The sequence below is a fragment of the Coregonus clupeaformis genome, unplaced genomic scaffold, assembly GCF_020615455.1.
Source record: "Coregonus clupeaformis isolate EN_2021a unplaced genomic scaffold, ASM2061545v1 scaf0844, whole genome shotgun sequence".
Taxonomy (NCBI): domain Eukaryota; kingdom Metazoa; phylum Chordata; class Actinopteri; order Salmoniformes; family Salmonidae; genus Coregonus; species Coregonus clupeaformis.
In genome coordinates, this window is record NW_025534299.1 from 39,720 (window position 1) to 59,556 (window position 19,837).

Below are 19,837 nucleotides of genomic sequence, written 5' to 3' on the forward strand. Positions count from 1 at the left end.
CTCCTTAAGGGTGGGCCTCAGAAGCTGACCTGGGACCCTGATGCTGACGCTGCCTTCAAGAGGCTGAAGGAGAGGTTCACCACTGCGCCCATCCTAAAACACCCAGATCCATCTTGACCTTTCATCTTGGAGGTGGACGCATCTGAGGAGGGCGTGGGGTGCGGTTCTCTCCCAGCGGCAAGGTAAGCCAGAGAAAATGTATCCCTGTGACTTTTTCTCTAAAAAGCTTACCCGGCAGAGAGGAACTATGGAGTTGGGGACAGGGAGCTGTTGGCGGAGGTCCTCGCTCTGGAGGAATGGAGACACTGGCAGTAAGGCAGTCCATCCATTCTGGATTCTTACTGACCATCAGAATTTGGAGCACTTAAGGGCAGCGAAACGGTTGAACTTTCGTCAAGCCAGGTGGGCCCAATTTCTTAATTCTGTCCTAACGCCCAGGCTCCCAGAATGTGAAAGTCGACTCACTCTCCAGGATGCACCATACCGGAGAAAGGAAGGATCTTAGGGGTCCTATCCTACCCCCATCTCTCATCGTTGCACCTGTCGTTTGGGATGTGGAAGAAGACATCCGCCTGGCGGCTCAGGAGGACCCAACGCCTGCCAACGCCCCTCTGGGGCGCGTGTATGTACCCACCAGTGTCCGTGACCGCCTGGTGATCTGGGCGCACACCACCTTTACGGCAGGGCACTCCGGTATTACGCGCACCCTGCATTCTCTATCACAAAAATACTGGTGGCCCACCTTGTTTAGTGATGTCTCTCGCTATGTCAACTCCTGTTCCATATGTCCCCAAACGAAGACACCTCGGAACGCCCCGGCAGGCAAAATAGTTCCTCTACCAGTGCCTCAGCGACCTTGATCACACCTGTCCATAGACTTTGTCACCGACCTCCCACGTTCTGACGGCTTCATCACAGTCATGGTGGTCGTATATCGATTCTCAGAATTATACCGTTTTTTTTGCCACTAACTGGTCTTCCTTCTGCTCTCCAGGTCGCTGAGGTCCTTTTCCAACAGGACTTCCGGCACTATGGACTTCCGGAGGACATCGTCTCGGACCGTGGCCCCCAATTCACCTCCTGAGTGTGGAACGCTTTCCTGGAGAAGATCGGGGCTATGGCCAGCCTCACTTCCGGGTATAGGCCTCAGTCAAATGGGCAGGTGGAGCGCATGAACCTGGAGCTGGGGAAGTTTCTTTGTTGCCACTGTCAGGACCGGCAGGGTGAGTGGAAGAGGTTTCTTCCCTGGGCAGATAATGCCCAGAACTCCCTCGTTCACTCCTCCATGGGGCTCACTCTCTTCCAATGCTTCCTGGTGTACCAGCCAGGTCCCTCGGACACCCAGCCAGACCGATGCTTCTGCTGTTGACGAGTGGTTCCGCAGGGCCGGACAGGTCTGGGATGCCGCCCATGTCCGTCTCCAGGGGGCCATTCGTCGGCAGAAGGACCAAGCTGACCGCCACCGCAGTGAGGCTCCCGTATTCCAGCCTTGTAATCGTGTCTGGCTGTCCACTCAAAACCTCCTTCTCCGCCTGCTCTGCAAGAAACTGAGCCCCCGGTTTGTGGGGCCATTTAAAGTCCTCCGGTGGATTAATGAGGTGTCGTACCGGCTGCTCCTTCCCCCTCACTACCGTGTCTCACCTACTTTTCATGTGTCTCTCCTCAGGCCGGTGGTTGCTGGTCCTCTGGCGGATGCCGTCCCCCGGGATACGCCCCCTCCGCCCCTGAACATTGATGGGAGTCCGGCGTATGCTGTGAGGGACCTGCTGGACTCCAGGTTCCGTGGGGGACGGCTCCGTTACCTGGTGGACTGGGAGGTGTATGGCCCTGAGGAGAGGAGCTGGGTTCCAGCTGGGGACGTTCTGGACCCCAACCTAAATCAGGACTTCCACCGTCGCTGCCCTGACCGGCCCGCTCCTCGTCCTCGGGGTCGTCTTCATGGCTGGCGAAGTCCTGCCGCGAGAACCGCACTGTCACGTCTCCTCCCGTTGCTCCCCTCCGGCTCCCTGATTTGCCGGTCTACTGAGCCACCAGTCTGAGCGCACCACCTTGGCAACACAGGAATGGAAACCCAACGCACCCTAATCACCTCCAGCGCACTTGCAACTCATCATCTCATCACCTCCACTATATAGCCCTGGACTGTTCAGTCATTGTTGTGTGTAATTGTTAGCGGCGTGTCGTTTACTTGCTCCTTGTTATTCTCTTTCTCATTGTTAAGTAAACCTTTACCTTGTTGATGTCTGCGTCCTGCCTCTTCGTATCCTCAGTACTCGTCACAGAAGCGGGCCAGTCGCAGCATAAAGGACATGATGGAGGTCAGGGTCAGCTGGGATTTATTCCTGGAGTTAGGAAATAGTCAAACTGATACAGGACAGACCTGGATTCAAATAGTATTTGTTTTCTTTCCGATACTTTGAGAGTTTGACTGGAGTGCCAGACATTTAATAATCATATTTCTATTGTGCCAGATTGGTGGGGTTTGTACTTCTGGGACTATTCTATTGGTTATATTGCACCTGGGAAGCTCAATCAAGTGCAGCTAACGTATTTGACAGAAGAAGAAATATACTTTGAACCCTGGTCTGATACAGGGCAATTTCCAAATCACCACATCACCATCACAAATATGTAATTTCGTTCAATATCTTGTTTTATTGTTGGGTATATATACATGATTGTTTTTATATTTGGGTATATTGTTCTATTTTTTGTCTCTCTTAGTGGATATCTTAATGACATACAGACACAAATCCATGTCCAGATTGAACTGATCCTCTCTTGCCCCACAGCTCTCACAAAGACAAGTGGACATTGACTGTTTTCATTTTCTTTTATTAATCTGCATAAAATGTTTATAACAATTCTGTGTTATAACACAAACTCATTCATTAATAAAGATGCAGTCATAGCGAATCCCTTTTTCTGTGGATTGAGTATTATAAACTCAATAAGCAGTAATGACTCAACGTTGCCACAATTTAGATATTGTCAGTTACGATCATGCATTGCCAACTTCAGTACTTGTCTTACAGAAAGTAATATAAAACGTTCTTATCAGAGTAAATGGCTATTTGATGTTTGAGCCACCGTAGTAACATGATCCTGTTAACAGACGAGGGAGAACGCCTTGCACAAATTTAGAATACAAAATAATCACAAACTTTTCAAAAATATCCATGCAAGAAGACTATAAACAAGCTCTAGACTGAGATGGAGTTTTTTCAGACAGAAAAGTGCCTGTTAATCATCTGTTATGCCAGTCAGTTGTATTTGTCAAGGAGCAATGCATCACAAGTAGCAACACCACCATCAATCCCACAATGCAAAAAGACATTGATAAGCAAAAACTTGTAGTGTACGGTAATAGTGGTTAACAAATAACAGTGATGGCATGGAACACATTTGAATAATCTCTCACAATACTTTCTCCCACAAGAGGCTAAACAAAACAAAAACTCTACAACCTGTAAAATAGAACCAAACTACACTAACGGTATTTTTGACTGATGTACTTTTGTTATATACAAAATATGTTTCAAAAAGGCATTGCGCTTTAAAGAAAACATAAAGCTTTCTTGTAAAGTGTGCCATAAATGACGAGCAGATCCCTTCCCACCATTTTCTTACTGTTCTCCACAAACTCCTAAAGAGAGAGAGAGAGAGAAAGAAGAGAGAGAGTGAATGTGTGTGTTGGGTGTTGAGACAATAGGGGCAAGTATCGTAAACGCTAACAAGGCGAGTTTGATGTAATATGTGCATAAACACAATTTACCATATAGAAATGGATTAAAGTGGTAACCTGTAAAACCATTCAGGTATGTTAAACACTTCTTCAGGCACCACAAGCAGCAGATGCAGGCTTTCAGTATACAGCGAACACAGGCATTTTCCCACAAACAGAAAATATATTCAGCTTTAGTTCTCCACCCATTGTCTGGCTTGACTTGATAAACTGGGAGTTGATATAAATGAAAGTGTGTACATTTAAAAGAACAATCTGGGATATTTCCTGCTGCTTATGTAGCCATTTCCTGCAGTCAAATGGCCTAGTGGCCTCATGGGTGGAATGTTCACAATATGTTTAATAATTTCATAAATAATCTTCTTTTTTTTTTATTACATCCGGAAATCCGGTGTTGCTATGTCAAACAGTTTTGTTTCATTTCAGTCTTCTGTGATATATATAAAGTGTAATATTGGGATGCAAACTTGATTACATTTCAACTCTATATCAGACATGGTACAGGTGTCTTTGTCACGATCGTCGGATACAGAGGACCAATGCGCAGCGTGGAATGTGAACATACTTTATTTTTGAATGATCACCACACGAACAAAACAACAAACCATACGGAACAAGGTCCCACATAAAACAATGCCAAACGGCTACCTAAGTATGGCTCCCAATCAGAGACAACGAGATACAGCCGTCTCCGATTGGGAGCCACCCTGGCCAACATAGAAATCCAAAACTAGAACAAACAAAGAAAACTCACACCCTGGCTCAACATACAGTGGGGGAAAAAAGTATTTAGTCAGCCACGAATTTGCAAGTTCTCCCACTTAAAAAGATGAGAGAGGCCTGTAATTTTCATCATAGGTACACGTCAACTATGACAGAGAAATTGAGGAAAAAAATCCAGAAAATCACATTGTAGGATTTTTTATGAATTTATTTGCAAATGATGGTGGAAAATAAGTATTTGGTCACCTACAAACAAGCAAGATTTCTGGCTCTCACAGACCTGTAACTTTTTCTTTAAGAGGCTCCTCTGTCCTCCACTCGTTACCTGTATTAATGGCACCTGTTTGAACTTGTTATCAGTATAAAAGACACCTGTCCACAACCTCAAACAGTCACACTCCAAACTCCACTATGGCCAAGACCAAAGAGCTGTCAAAGGACACCAGAAACAAAATTGTAGACCTGCACCAGGCTGGGAAGACTGAATCTGCAATAGGTAATAATAATAATAATATGCCATTTAGCAGACGCTTTTATCCAAAGCGACTTACAGTCATGCGTGCATACATTTTTGTGTATGGGTGGTCCCGGGGATCGAACCCACTACCTTGGCGTTACAAGCGCCGTGCTCTACCAGCTGAGCTACAGAGGACCACTAAGGTAAGCAGCTTGGTTTGAAGAAATCAACTGTGGGAGCAATTATTAGGAAATCGAAGACATACAAGACCACTGATAATCTCCCTCGATCTGGGGCTCCACGCAAGATCTCACCCCGTGGGGTCAAAATGATCACAAGAACAGTAAGCAAAAATCCCAGAACCACACGGGGGGACCTAGTGAATGACCTGCAGAGAGCTGGGACCAAAGTAACAAAGCCTACCATCAGTAACACACTACGCCGCCAGGGACTCAAATCCTGCAGTGCAAGACGTGTCCCCCTGCTTAAGCCAGTACATGTCCAGGAACGTCTGAAGTTTGCTAGAGTGCATTTGGATGATCCAGAAGAGGATTGGGAGAATGTCATATGGTCAGATGAAACCAAAATATAACTTTTTGGTAAAAACTCAACTCGTCGTGTTTGGAGGACAAAGAATGCTGAGTTGCATCCAAAGAACACCATACCTACTGTGAAGCATGGGGGTGGAAACATCATGCTTTGGGGCTTTTTTTCTGCAAAGGGACCAGGACGACTGATCCGTGTAAAGGAAAGAATGAATGGGGCCATGTATCGTGAGATTTTGAGTGAAAACCTCCTTCCATCAGCAAGGGCATTGAAGATGAAACGTGGCTGGGTCTTTCAACATGACAATGATCCCAAACACCGCCCGGGCAACGAAGGAGTGGCTTCGTAAGAAGCATTTCAAGGTCCTGGAGTGGCCTAGCCAGTCTCCAGATCTCAACCCCATAGAAAATCTTTGGAGGGAGTTGAAAGTCTGTGTTGCCCAGCGACAGCCCCAAAACATCACTGCTCTAGAGGAGATCTGCATGGAGGAATGGGCCAAAATACCAGCAACAGTGTGTGAAAACCTTGTGAAGACTTACAGAAAACATTTGACCTGTGTCATTGCCAACAAAGGGTATATAACAAAGTATTGAGAAACTTTTGTTATTGACCAAATACTTATTTTCCACCATAATTTGCAAATAAATTCATTAAAAATCCTACAATGTGATTTTCTGGATTTTTTTTCTCATTTGGTCTGTCATAGTTGACGTGTACCTATGATGAAAATTACAGGCCTCTCTCATCTTTTTAAGTGGGAGAACTTGCACAATTGGTGGCTGACTAAATACTTTTTTTCCCCACTGTACAAGCGTCCCCAGAGCCAGGGCGTGACAGTACCCCCCCCCAAAGGCGCGGACTCCGACCGCGCCAACCAAACACCACAGGGGAGGGACCGGGTGGGCACTCCGCCTTGGCGGCGGATCCGGCTCCGGGCATGATCCCCACTCCCTCTCTAACCCCCCAAATTACCCCTGGTCCGGTCTGGCCCTGCTGGCAGGAGCTGGACTGAACACTGGTGGAGCGGATTGCTCTAGCTCCGGCGTGGAGCAGCTGAACAGGCACAGGCACGGGCACGGGCTGTGGAACAGGCACGGGCTGTGCCGGACTGACGACTCACACCACTGGCTTGGTGTGGGGAGCAGGAACGGGCCGGACCGGGCTGACGAAGCGCACCACTGGTTTGGTGCGAGGGGCAGGAACAAGCCGGACCGTACTGGGAACACACACCACTGGCCCTACGCGGAGATCAGGATTAGGAACGGGCCGGACCGGACTGGCAACACACCCCAGTACCTCTCGCCGTGCCTCTACATCCTCCTTCCCCCTGGTGACCAGTGACTCCCGTAACCTGGCGGCCTCCTGCTGCCCCGTTGTCCACGGCGTGAGCCCCCCCCTAAAAAATGTCTGGGCGTCTCTCCTCCCCGTGGGCCAGGCCTCCATGGCTCTCGCCAGACTCTCGCTCCTCTGCTCCCAAGTCCAGCCTCTCTCCTCCTCCCGCGGCTTGACCCAGTCGAGGTTGATCTTCGTTAGAGTCCTCTCTGGCGTTGGCTCCTGGACACGCTGCTTGGTCCAGTTATGGTGGGATCTTCTGTCACGATCGTCGGATACAGAGGACCAATGCGCAGCGTGGAATGTGAACATACTTTATTTTTGAATGATCACCACACGAACAAAACAACAAACGATACGAAACGTGAAGTCCTTGGTTACAAGACAAACCATACGGAACAAGGTCCCACATAAAACAATGCCAAACAGCTACCTAAGTATGGCTCCCAATCAGAGACAACGAGCTACAGCCGTCTCCGATTGGGAGCCACCCTGGCCAACATAGAAATACAAAACTAGAACAAACAAAGAAAACTCACACCCTGGCTCAACATACAAGCGTCCCCAGAGCCAGGGCGTGACAGTCTTCTTTTTGTTAAGCCCATAACCATGTGTGTGAGGTGTATACTTTGTTTCAAAGTAGATTTGTTTAAGACTAACAGTAAACTCCTGTGTGACCCTGATTTAGCCCACTGCAGTAAAAGGTTAATTAAGGATCAAATCTAACTAGACTGATAATATTTGTTCATCCCCTGCAAATTCTATTGTAGTTGATGTTTTTAGAAAACCTTAATTACATCTGCAGTAATTCCTTGTTTAACATTTCTGATTCACACTTTTGTATCAAGAATGTATCAATAATTACATTTACGTCATTTAGCAGACGCTCTTATCCAGAGCAACTTACAGTTAGTGAGTGCATACATATTATTTTTTTTCATACTGGTCCCCCGTGGGAATCGAACCCACAACCCTGGCGTTGTAAGCGCCATGCTCTACCAACTGAGCTACACGGGACTAGTCACCACACGCCTACAAAACCCCCCAATAAAATTCCTAGAAACTGGCCATGAGTAGATATGATGGTGAAAGCTACATATACGTACACATAACATACTGTTAGTTAGCTGTCTGTGAGTGCTGTTAATGTAGAGACTAATGACTACTTGGAAGCTCCATTTGAGGAGATTTGTGCGTATGATGTCCTTTGTAAATGAGTTGTAACATGGAATGTTCCATTCAAGGATGCAAAGTTGTTCTTTACAACGTGTTTTGATTGGATGCGTAGCAATGACAAGGGGCCTTTCTGAAATGCTGACTCACGTTACTATGAAACAAAGAATGAAGAGAGATCAGCCATGTGAAGGGTTAATTATGTTCCAGAGCACAGAGCAGCACTGGGTGGGGAGGAGCATGTCAACGTCACTTTAAGTGAAACTGAAGTGTTTAGACGTACTGTGTGTTGCGGACACAAGTAAACTGTCTCAAACTCTTCTGAAAAATCTGTTACGACAGCTACGCAGTCTCTGTTTTAAAAAGAATACTACAGTATATAGTACCAAAAAATCGGAGAAAGCACCCACACTCTTTCACACACAGATACAGGTGAGTAGAGATTAACAAGGGCAGGTGAAGATAAATTCTACTGTGTGAATTCTTGCATTCTCCTGTTTTCTTTATCAACTACAGTACCTACTGTATGTTTAACTTTATTTTGTACATTGACTAATTTATACTGTATGTTGTATGGTTAAACAACTTGAATCAAGATTGGTTAGTGTCTCTAAATGCCGTGTTGACAATGGAACTGAAACTATCGGGAGCTGACTCATTCCAGGAAATAATTTATAGTTCCACCTTCTCTGTCTAGATATGGCTTCCTCCAGCAGTCTCCAGTCTGAAGAGCAGTTCCTGTGCTCTATCTGTCTGGATGTGTTCACTGAGCCAGTCACCACTTCATGTGGACACAACTTCTGCATGGCCTGTATCACAAAGTACTGGAATAGCAAGGACCTGTATCAATGTCCACTGTGTCAGGAGAAATTCTCCAGACGACCTAAGCTTCGTGTCAATACAACGTTCAGAGAGGTTGTAGAGAATTTTAAAAAGATGAGAGACAGAGGTAGAGATGGGTCCCCTCCTAAACCTAAAATAGTGCCCTGTGACGTCTGCACTGGGACGAAGCGCAAGGCCCTAAAGTCCTGCCTGGTGTGTCAGACCTCTTACTGTGAGACTCACCTGGAGCCTCATCAGATAGCCCCACCCTTAAAGAGACACAAACTGATCGACCCTGTGGTGAATCTAGAAGACAGGATGTGTAAGAAGCATGACAGACTCCTGGAGATGTTCTGTAGGACTGACCAGACGTGTGTGTGTCAGTTCTGCATTGAGGCAGACCACAAGACTCATGACACTGTCCCTATAGAGGAAGAGTGTGGAGAGAGGAAGGCTCAACTGGGGAAAACTGAGGCAGAAGTGCAGCAGATTATCCAGGAGCGACTGAAGAAGGTTAAAAGGACCAAACTCTCAGTAGATCTTAGAAAGAAAGAAGCAGAGAGAGAGAAAGCAGAGTGTGTGCAGGTCTTCACTGCTCTGGTGCGCTCCATTAAGAAAAGCCAGGGTGAGCTTGTTAAGGTAATTGAGGAGAAGCAGAAAGCAGTAGAGAGGCAGGCTGAAGGGCTCATTAAAGAGCTGGAGCAGGAAATCACTGAGCTAAAGAGGAGAAGGACTGAGCTGAAGCAGCTCTCAAACAGTGAGGACCACCTCCAACTTCTCCAGAGCTTCCTATCCCTAGTGTGCAACCCTCCACCCACCAAGGACTGGTCTGAGATCAGTGTTCACAGTGATCTGTTTGTGGGGACTGTGAGGACAGCTGTGTCTCAGCTGGAGGAGACACTGAATAAAGAGATGGAGAAGCTGCCTGATGTCAAACTGAAGAGGATTCAGCAGTATGCAGTGGATGTGACTCTGGATCCTGATACAGCACATCCCTGGCTCATCCTGTCTGAAGATGGGAAACAAGTAAGATATGGAGACACACCACAGAATTTTCCTGACAATACAAAAAGGTTTGATCGTTTTGGCATTGTCCTAGGAAAGAATGGCTTCTCCTCAGGGAGATTTTACTATGAAGTGACGGTTAAGGGGAAGACTAGGTGGAATTTGGGAGTGGCCAGAGAGTCCATAGACAGGAAGGGTAATATCACATTGAGCCCTGAGCATGGACTCTGGACTTTGTACCTAAGGGACATGAATGTGTACCAAGCCTCTACCTCCCACGCTATCCTCCTCTCCCTGAGAGAGAAGCCCCAGAAGGTGGGGATGTTTGTGGACTATGAGGAGGGTCAGGTCTCCTTTTATGATGTGGAGGCCAGGTCTCATATCTGCTCTTTCACTGGCTGCACCTTTACAGAGAAACTCTATCCATACTTAGGCCCCTCTGATAACGATGATGGTCAAAACACAGCCCCTCTCATCATCTCTCCTGTCAATCACACACACTGATTAAACAAATCAGTTACTTTTCCAAATCCTTACATGTATCGATATCTTTCCAAATTAGCATACAGTTGAAGTCATTAGTTTACATACACCTTAGCCAAATACATTTAAACTCAGTTTTTCACAATTCCTGACATTTAATCCTAGTACAAATTCCCTGTTTTAGGTCAGTTAGGATCACCAAATGAAAATGTCAACTGTTCTGTACATCTAAACATGGATAATAAATGCTTGTATTTACTGAAAATGAAGACTATCAACTGGATTAAATAAAATAAAAGTAGTCCTTAAAGTTATGTTGTATTGATTATTCATATAATATACCCATCATTATTTTACAGAGGGAAAACTATCCTTTAAAGTGATATTCCTTTTCTCTGTTTTTTCTCTTATTCCCTCTCTAAGTTGATCTGATGATGAAAGCCAAACTCAGCCTTTGAACTTGTTTTGGATGTAGGTGAACGTGACAAAGCACTTTAAAGAGTGAATCCACAGAAGCTGCCCGCTTCTGTTTTGGTAAACAGCTGAGGGATGGGCCTGGATCATTTTAACCACTCTCAGATTAATAGACAGAGCTATGGATGCAAGGACTGAGCATCCATGATATCAAAATTATAGTTTTAACTATGTTTTGAGCGCTAATAGTCCGGGTAGCATGATTAGCTGTTCAGGAGTCTTATGGCTTGGGGGTAGAAGCTGTTGAGAAGCCTTTTGGACCTAGACTTGGCGCTCCGTTACCACTTGCCGTGCGGTAGCAGAGAGAACAGTCTATGACTAGGGTGTCTGGAGTCTTTGACAATTTTGAGGGCCTTCCTCTGACACTGCCTGGTATAGAGATACTGGATGGCAGGAAGCTTGGCCCCAGTGATGGACTGGGCTGTACGCACCACCCTCTGTAGTGCCTTGAGGTCAGAAGCTGAGCAGTTGCCATACCAGGCGGTGATGCAACCAGTCAGGATGCTCTCGATGGTGCAGCTGTATAACTTTTTGAGGATCTGAGGACCCATGCCAAATGTTTTCAGTCTCCTGAGGGGGAATAGGCTTTGTCGTGCCCTCTTCACGACTGTCTTGGTGTGTTTGGACCATGATAGTTCGTTGGTGATGTTGACACCAAGGAACTTTAAGCTCTCAACCTGTTCCACTACAGCCCCGTCGATGAGAATGGGGGTGTGCACAGTCCTCTTTTTTTCCTGTAGTCCACAATCATCTCCTTTGTCTTGATCACGTTGAGGGAGAGGTTGTTATCCTGCCACCACATAGCCAGATCTCTGACCTCCTCCCTATAGGCTGTCTCATCATTGTCGGTGATCAGGCCTACCACTGTTGAGTCGTCAGCAAACTTAATGATGGTGTTGGAGTCGTGCCTGGCCATGCAGTCATGGGTGAACAGGGAGTACAGGAGGAGACTGAGCACGCACCCCTGAGGGGCCCCCGTGTTGAGGATCAGCAAGGCAGATGTGTTGTTACCTACCCTTACCACCTGGGGGCGGCCCGTCAGGAAGTCCAGGATCCAGTTGCAGAGGGAGGTGTTTAGTCCCAGGATCCTTAGCTTAGTGATGAGCTTTGAGGGCACTATGGTGTTGAACGCTGAGCTGTAGTCAATGAACAGCATTCTCACGTAGGTGTTTCCCAGGTGGGAAAGGGCAATGTGGAGTGCAATAGAGATTGCATCATCTGTGGATCTGTTGGGGCGGTATGTAAAATGGAGTGGGTCTAGGGTTTCTGGGATAATGGTGTTGATGTGAGCCATGACCAGCCTTTCAAAGCACTTCATGGCTACATGGTGAGCGCTACGGGTCAGTAGTCATTTAGGCAGGTTATCTTAGTGTCCTTGGGCACAGGGACGATGGTGGTCTGCTTGAAACATGTTGGTATTACAGACTCAGTCAGGGACATGTTGAAAATGTCAGTGAAGACACTTGCCAGTTGGTCAGCACATGCTCGGAGTACACGTCCTGGTAATCCATCTGGCCCCGCGGCCTTTTAAATGTTGACCTGCTTAAAAGTCTTTCTCACATCGGCTACGGAGAGTGTGATCACATAGTCATCAGGAACAGCTGGTGCTCTCATGCATGCTTCAGTGTTGCTTGCCTCGAGCGAGCATAGAAGTGATTTAGCTCGTCTGGTAGGCTTGTGTCACTGGGCAGCTTGCGGCTGTGCTTCCCTTTGTAGTCTGTAATAGTTTTCAAGCCCTGCCACATCCGACGAGCGTCAGAGCCGGTGTAGTACGATTCAATCTTAGTCCGGTATTGACTCTTTGCCTGTTTGATGGTTCATCGGAGGGCATAGCGGGATTTCTTATAAGTGTCTGGGTTAGAGTCCCGCTCCTTGAAAGCGGCAGCTCTACCCTTTAGCTCAGTGCGGATGTTGCCTGTAGTCCATGGCTTCTGGTTGGGGTATGTACGTACGGTCACTGTGGGGATGACGTCATCAATGCACATATTGATGAAGCCAGTGACTGATATGGTGTACTCCTCAATGCTATCTGAAGAATCCCAGAACATATTCCAGTCTGTGCTAGCAAAACAGTCCTGTAGCTTAGCATCTGCGTCATCTGATCACTTTTTTATTAACCGAGTCACTGGTGCTTCCTGCTTTAGTTTTTGCTTATAAGCAGGAATCAGGAGGATAGAGTTATGGTCAGATTGGCCAAATGGAGGGCGAGGGAGAGCTTGTATGCGTCTCTGTGTGTGGAGTAAAGGTGGTCTAGAGTTTTCTTCCTCTGGTTGCACATTTAACATGCTGGTAGAAATTAGGTAGAACGGATTTAAGTTTCCCTGCATTAAGGTCTCTGGCGAGCCAAACCTCGAGACTTCCTTAGTATTAGATTTTATGCACCAGCTGTTGTTTACAAATATACACAGACCGCCACCCCTTGTCTTACCGGAGTCAGCCATTCTATCCTGCCGATGTAGCGTATATCCCGTCAGCTGTATGTTGTCCATGTCGTTGTTCAGCCACGACTCGGTGAAACGTAAGATATTAAAAATTTGAATGTCCTGTTGGTAGGATAACCGTAATCTTAGGTCGTCCAATTTGTTATCAAATGATTGAACATTGGCTAATAGGATTGATGGAAGAGGCAGTCTACTCGCTCGCAGTCGAATCCTTACAAGGCACACCGACCTATGTCCACAATATCTCTGTCTCTTTATCATGCAAATGATGGGGATTTGGGCCTTTTCGGGTGTCTGTAGGATATCCTTCGCGTCCGACTCGTTGAAGAAAACATCTTCATCCAATACGAGGTGAGTAATCGCTGTCCTGATATCCAGAAGCTATTTTTGGTCATAAGAGACGGTGGCAGAAACATTATGTACAGAATAAATTACAAATAACGCGAAAAAACACACATAATAGTACAATTGGTTAGAGGGCTGTAAAACGGCAGCCATCTTCTCCGGCGCCACTTCGAGACTGGTTCCACAGTTCTGTACTCTGATAAAGGACATACTTTTCCATTGAGCTGGCTGTGGATCTAAGACAGTGAACATAATAATGGAAGTACTGTGCCTTTGAGCAGGTTGTTGGTTTAGGTGAGGATGAGTTGAGGGATCTCCAAAAGGGTAATGATGAAGGAGACTTTGGCCACAGTGCCCAAGTGGTAGCGGGCCAGACTCAGCATAGACGACAGGATGAGGGTCGGCGGCAGCTGGGATTTATTCCTGATTTCCTCCCCAGGGTACAGGAAAAGCAGAGTTAGAAATAGAGAAACTCATACAGGACAGACCTGGGTTCACAATATATTTGTTTTCATTCAAATACTTTGATTGAGCAGGTATGGACTGAAAAACGAATACTTTGAACGTACTGGATCACAAAAAAATACAATTCTTACGTTATCTTGTAGTTTTCCAATAAAATGGTCTGATAGTGATGTGGATATACTCGGAATACATATCCCAAATGAAATAAATGATCTCACTCCAATAAATTGTAATAGAAAGTAAGTAAAAATAGATAAGATCTTGCTAACATGGAAATGTAAATACCTGTCTATTTGTGGAAAAATCACCCTGATTAACTATTTAGTATTATCCCAGTTTACCTATTTGCTTATGGTCTTGCCTACGCCTAGCGAACAGCTTTTTAAATTATATGAGAAAAAAAATATTATATTTTCTTTGGAACGGCAAGCCAGACAAAATTAAATGGGCCTATTTATATAATGAATATGAACAGAAATTATTACATATTAAAGCATTAGACCTATCACTAAAAGCTTCAGTCATACAAAAGTTATACTTAAATCCGAACTGGTTCTTTAGCAAATGAATAAGATTGTCTCACCCCATGTTCAAGAATGGCCTTTTTTCCATTTATTCAGATTACAACCTGTCACTTTCAGTTGTTTTAAAAGGAAATCAACTCCCAAATATCACTATTTCTTAAACAAGCCATAGAAAGTTGGTTCCAATTTCAATTTAATCCTCCAGGAACGACAGAATGCAACAAATATTGTGGTTAAACTCAAATATACTAATTAATAAAATAAATGTTTAAAAAGGTATAATCTTCGTAAATGATATCATAGGTAGGAGTGGTGGAGTTATGTCGCACATGCAGCTAACAAAAACATATGGAAATGTCTGTTCTACCCAAAATTACAACCAAATAATTGTAGCATTACCGCAAAATTGGAAGAGGAAAGTGGAAGGGGGGAAAAGTAAGTTAAATACCATAAATGGTTAAAGAAAATTGTGATAAATAAAAAAGTATACCAGTTTCATTTAAGGACCAAGGGATTGACAGCCGTCCCATATAGATTGCAAAATAGTTGGGAAGAGATTTTTGACGTACCGATTCCGTGGCAAATTGTTTATGAACTGATAGGCAAAACAACGCCGGATTCAAAACTTCGAATTTTTTAATTTAAATTATTATACCACTGGAATTGTATTTATATGGGGGATACAATCTTCCCAGCTGTGCAGATTTTGCTGCGAAGACACAGAATCATTGGATCATCTGTTTTGGTACTGTCCATTTGTAGCTTGTTTTTGGTCACAGGTCCAGGAATGGCTGAAGGATTGCAATATTTACCTGGAGCTAACCCTGCAGATAGCACTACTGGGTAATCTGAAAAGTCATAGTCAATCGATCAATAATATACAAATAATTTTAGCAAAAATGTTTATTTTCAATTTACAATCTGTAGAAACAATGAGAATAGAAGGGTTCAAAACGTTTGTGAAACATCCCAGTACAGTTGAAAAATATATGGCAAATAGAAATCCAATAGTATAGTGAGTTCAGACGGGAACGGTGCATTACTGAGGCAGGGTTATAGACTGTTCAGGGTTATGTTCTTGCTGGGGGTATAGACTGGTGAAAACAAGGTTCTATGGTCAGGTTGGAGGTGGGTAGTAGCAGTGGTGGGAAAAAGTACTCAATTGTCGTACTTGAGTAAAAGGTACCTTAATAGAAAATGACTTAAGTGGTATTTTACTGGGTGACTTTCACTTATGTAAAAGTATCTGGTTCTCTGTAGCTCAGCTGGTAGAGCACAGCGCTTGTAACGCCAAGGTAGTGGGCTCGATCCCCGGGACCACCCATACAAAAAAAAAAAAAAAAAAATGTATGCACGCATGACTGTAAGTCGCTTTGGATTAAAGCGTCTGCTAAATGACATATTATATTATTATTATTATAATATGGATGGTGTTAAGAGATAGATGGGAGGTGTTGAATGGAGCTGAAGAATGGGACTAATAACAACTAACAGCAACTAATAACTACAAGATACAGTGAGGGAAAAAAGTATTTGATCCCCTGCTGATGTTGTACGTTTGCCCACTGACAAAGAAATTATCAGTCTATAATTTGAATGGTAGGTTTATTTGAACAGTGAGAGACAGAATAACAACAACAAAATCCAGAAAAAAGCATGTCAAAAATGTTATAAATTGATTTGCATTTTAATGAGGGAAATAAGTATTTGACCCCTCTGCAAAACATGACTTAGTACTTGGTGGCAAAACCCTTGTTGGCAATCACAGAGGTCAGACGTTTCTTGTAGTTGGCCACCAGGTTTGCACACATCTCAGGAGGTATTTTGTCCCACTCATCTTTGCAGATCTTCTCCAAGTCATTAAGGTTTCGAGGCTGACGTTTGGCAACTCGAACCTTCAGCTCCCTCCACAGATTTTCTATGGGATTAAGGTCTGGAGACTGGCTAGGCCACTCCAGGACCTTAATGTGCTTCTTCTTGAGCCACTCCTTTGTTGCCTTGGCCGTGTGTTTTGGGTCATTGTCATGCTGGAATACCCATCCATGACCCATTTTCAATGCCCTGGCTGAGGGAAGGAGGTTCTCACCCAAGATTTGACGGTACATGGTCCCGTCCATCGTCCCTTTGATGCGGTGAAGTTGTCCTGTCCCCTTAGCAGAAAAACACCCCCATAGCATAATGTTTCCACCTCCATGTTTGACGGTGGGGATGGTGTTCTTGGGGTCATAGGCAGCATTCCTCCTCCTCCAAACACGGCGAGTTGAGTTGATGCCAAAGAGCTCCATTTTGGTCTCATCTGACCACAACACTTTCACCCAGTTCTCCTCTGAATCATTCAGATGTTCATTGGCAAACTTCAGACGGGCATGTATGTGTGCTTTCTTGAGCAGGGGGACCTTGTGGGCGCTGCAAGATTTCAGTCCTTCACGGCGTAGTGTGTTATCAATTGTTTTCTTGGGGACTATGGTCCCAGCTGCCTTGAGATCATTGACAAGATCCTCCCGTGTAGTTCTGGGCTGATTCCTCACCGTTCTCATGATCATTGCAACTCCACGAGGTGAGATCTTGCATGGAGCCCCAGGCCGAGGGAGATTGACAGTTATTTTGTGTTTCTTCTATTTGCGAATAATCGCACCAACTGTTGTCACCTTCTCACCAAGCTGATTGGCGATGGTCTTGTAGCCCATTCCATCCTTGTGTAAGTTAAAGAGATCAAACTCTCAGTAGATCTCAGCAAGAGATATGCAGAGAGAGAGATAGCAGATAGCGTGCAGGTTTTCACTGCTCTGGTGCTCTCCATTGAGAAAAGCCAGGCTGAGCTAATTGAGGTGATTGAGGAGAAGCAGGAAGCAGTTGAGAGGCGGGCTGAAGGGCTCATTAAAGAGCTGGAGCAGGAAATCACTGAGCTAAAGAGGAGAAGCACTGAGCTGAAGCAGCTCTCACAGACTGAGGACAACCTCCAACTTCTCCAGAGCTTCCTATCCCTAGTGTGCACCCCTCCACCCACCAAGGACTGGTCTGATGTCAGTGTTCACAGTGATCTGTGTGTGGGGACTGTGAGGAGAGCTGTGTCTCAGCTGGAGAAGACACTGAATAAAGAGATGGAGAAGCTGCCTGAAGTCAAACAGAAGAGGATTCAGCAGTATGCAGTGGATGTGACTCTGGACCCTGATACAGCACATCCCTGGCTCATCCTGTCTGAAGATGGCAAACAAGTAAGAACACCACAGAAACGTTCTGACAATCCAAAAAGGTTTGATCGTTTTGCCATTGTTCTTGGAAAGAATGGCTTCTCCTCAGGGAGATTTTACTATGAGGTGATTGTTAAGGGGAAGACTTCATGGGTTTTAGGAGTGGCAAGAGAGTCCACTGACAGGAAGGAGAATATCACACTGACACCTGAGGATGGACTCTGGACTGTGATGCTAAGGGATGAGAATGTGTACCAAGCCTGTACCTCCCACTATATCCTCCTCTCCCTGAGAGAGAAGCCCCAAAAGATTGGGGTGTTTGTTGATTATGAGGAGGGTCAGGTCTCCTTTTATGATGTGGAGGCCAGGTCTCATATCTATTCTTTCACTGGCTGCAACTTTACAGAGAATCTCTATCCATACTTCGGCCCCTCTGGTAATGATGATGGTCAAAACTCAGCCCCTCTCGTCATCTCTCCTGTCACTCACACAAGCTGATTAAATGATGGAGAGAGAATTGTTTGTCCTAACAGATATTTTAAAATGCACATTTACAAATCATTACATGTATCAATATGTTTACAAATTAGTGTATTTAGTCAGATTGACATGTCACATGATTCGAATGTCCACGGATGTCCTCTGAAATTGTATCAACAAATGAAAATGTAAAGTGTTCTGTACATCTTAACATGGATAATAAATGCTTGTATTTACTGAAAATGAAGACTCAAGTGGAATTAACGTAAATAAAATAAGTAATAAAAGTTGTGTTGCTTTGATTATTTACCCATAATTATTTTACAGACGGAGAACTATCCTTTAAAGTGATATTCCTTTTCTCTGTTTCTCTCTTATTCCCTCTCTAAGTAAATCTGATGATAAAGGCCAAACTCAGCCTTTGAACTGGTTGTGGATGTAGATGAATATGACTTTAAAGAGCAAATCCACAGTTGAAACAATAACAAAGTGGCCTCCCAGCTTCTGTTTTGGTAAAAAGCTGAGGGATGGGCCTGGAGAAATGTAACCACACTTAGAATAATAGACGGAGCTATGGATGCAAGGACTGACCATCCAGTATATCAAAACCATTGTTTTAACCATGGTTTGAGGCTATACAGTTTTTCTTTACATTTACAATGTTTACAAACATTGGAGACAAACAAGTGTATATTTTGGGTTCTCATGGGGTGTGACAGTTGAACTATGGTCATGAAGCATTTATAAGTTATATTTTTCAAGAATCAATGGGTATCTATCATTCATTTATAAATCAAAATATTGATGTAGCAATCACAGATTGTCCCTTTTAATTTTGTTTTTGAAACTGTATAAGTGAATGTGGTAAAATACATAATCAGCCTTTGAGCTGGTTCTACAGTTCTGTACTTCGATAAAATACATAATTTTCCATTGAGCTGTCTGTGTATCTAAGACAGTAAATATGATAAGGGAAGTACTGTGCCATTGAGCTGGTTGTTGGTTTCAAATCACATTTTATTTGTCACATACACGTGTTTAGCAGATGTTATAGCGGGTGTAGCGAAATGCTTGTGCTTCTAGCTCCGACAATGCAGTAATATCTAAGAATTTCACAACATATACCCAATACACACAAAAAAGTAAGGAATGGGATTTAAGAATATATACATATATTGACAAGCAATGACAGAGCAGCATGGACTAAGATACAGTAGAATATTATAGAATAGAATACAGTATATACATATGAGATGAGTAGTGCAAGATATGTAAACATTATTTAAGTGACTAGTGTTCCATTTCTTAAAGTGGCCAGTGATTTCAATAGGCAGCAGCAGCCTTTAATGTGCTAGTGATGGCTATTTAACAGTCTGATGGCCTTGAGATAGAAGCTGTTTTTCATTCTCTCGGTCCCAGCTATAATGCACCTGTACTGACCTCGCCTTCTGGATGATAGCGGGGTGAACAGGCAGTGGCTCGGGTGGTTGATGTCCTTGATGATCTTTTTGGCCTTCCTGTGACATTGGGTGCTGTATGTGTCTTGGAGGGCAGGTAGTTTGCCCCTGGTAATGCGTTCAGCAGACCGCACCACCCTCTGGAGAGCCCTGCGGTTGTGGGCAGTGCAGTTG

The 19,837-nt window shown here is 44.6% G+C and overlaps 2 protein-coding genes and 1 non-coding gene across 3 annotated transcripts; 2 read left to right on the forward strand and 1 right to left on the reverse strand.

The window, feature by feature from the left end:
• Window positions 1-7,747: 7,747 nt before the first annotated feature.
• Window positions 7,748-7,821, reverse strand: trnav-uac. The gene has a single exon. It is a non-coding gene; the product is annotated as a tRNA-Val (tRNA).
• An 839-nt stretch (window positions 7,822-8,660) lies between these two features.
• On the forward strand, window positions 8,661-10,513 carry LOC121557954 (E3 ubiquitin-protein ligase TRIM21-like). The gene has a single exon (XM_041871404.2). The coding sequence runs from the start codon at window positions 8,676-8,678 to the stop codon at window positions 10,305-10,307; it is 1,632 nt and encodes a 543-aa protein (XP_041727338.1). The 5' UTR covers window positions 8,661-8,675; the 3' UTR covers window positions 10,308-10,513.
• Window positions 10,514-12,084: 1,571 nt separating this feature from the next.
• On the forward strand, window positions 12,085-18,224 carry LOC121557965 (E3 ubiquitin-protein ligase TRIM39-like). Its single transcript, XM_041871413.2, has 2 exons — window positions 12,085-12,100; window positions 17,239-18,224. The coding sequence occupies exons 1-2, from the start codon at window positions 12,085-12,087 to the stop codon at window positions 18,222-18,224; spliced, it is 1,002 nt and encodes a 333-aa protein (XP_041727347.2).
• Window positions 18,225-19,837: the final 1,613 nt, after the last annotated feature.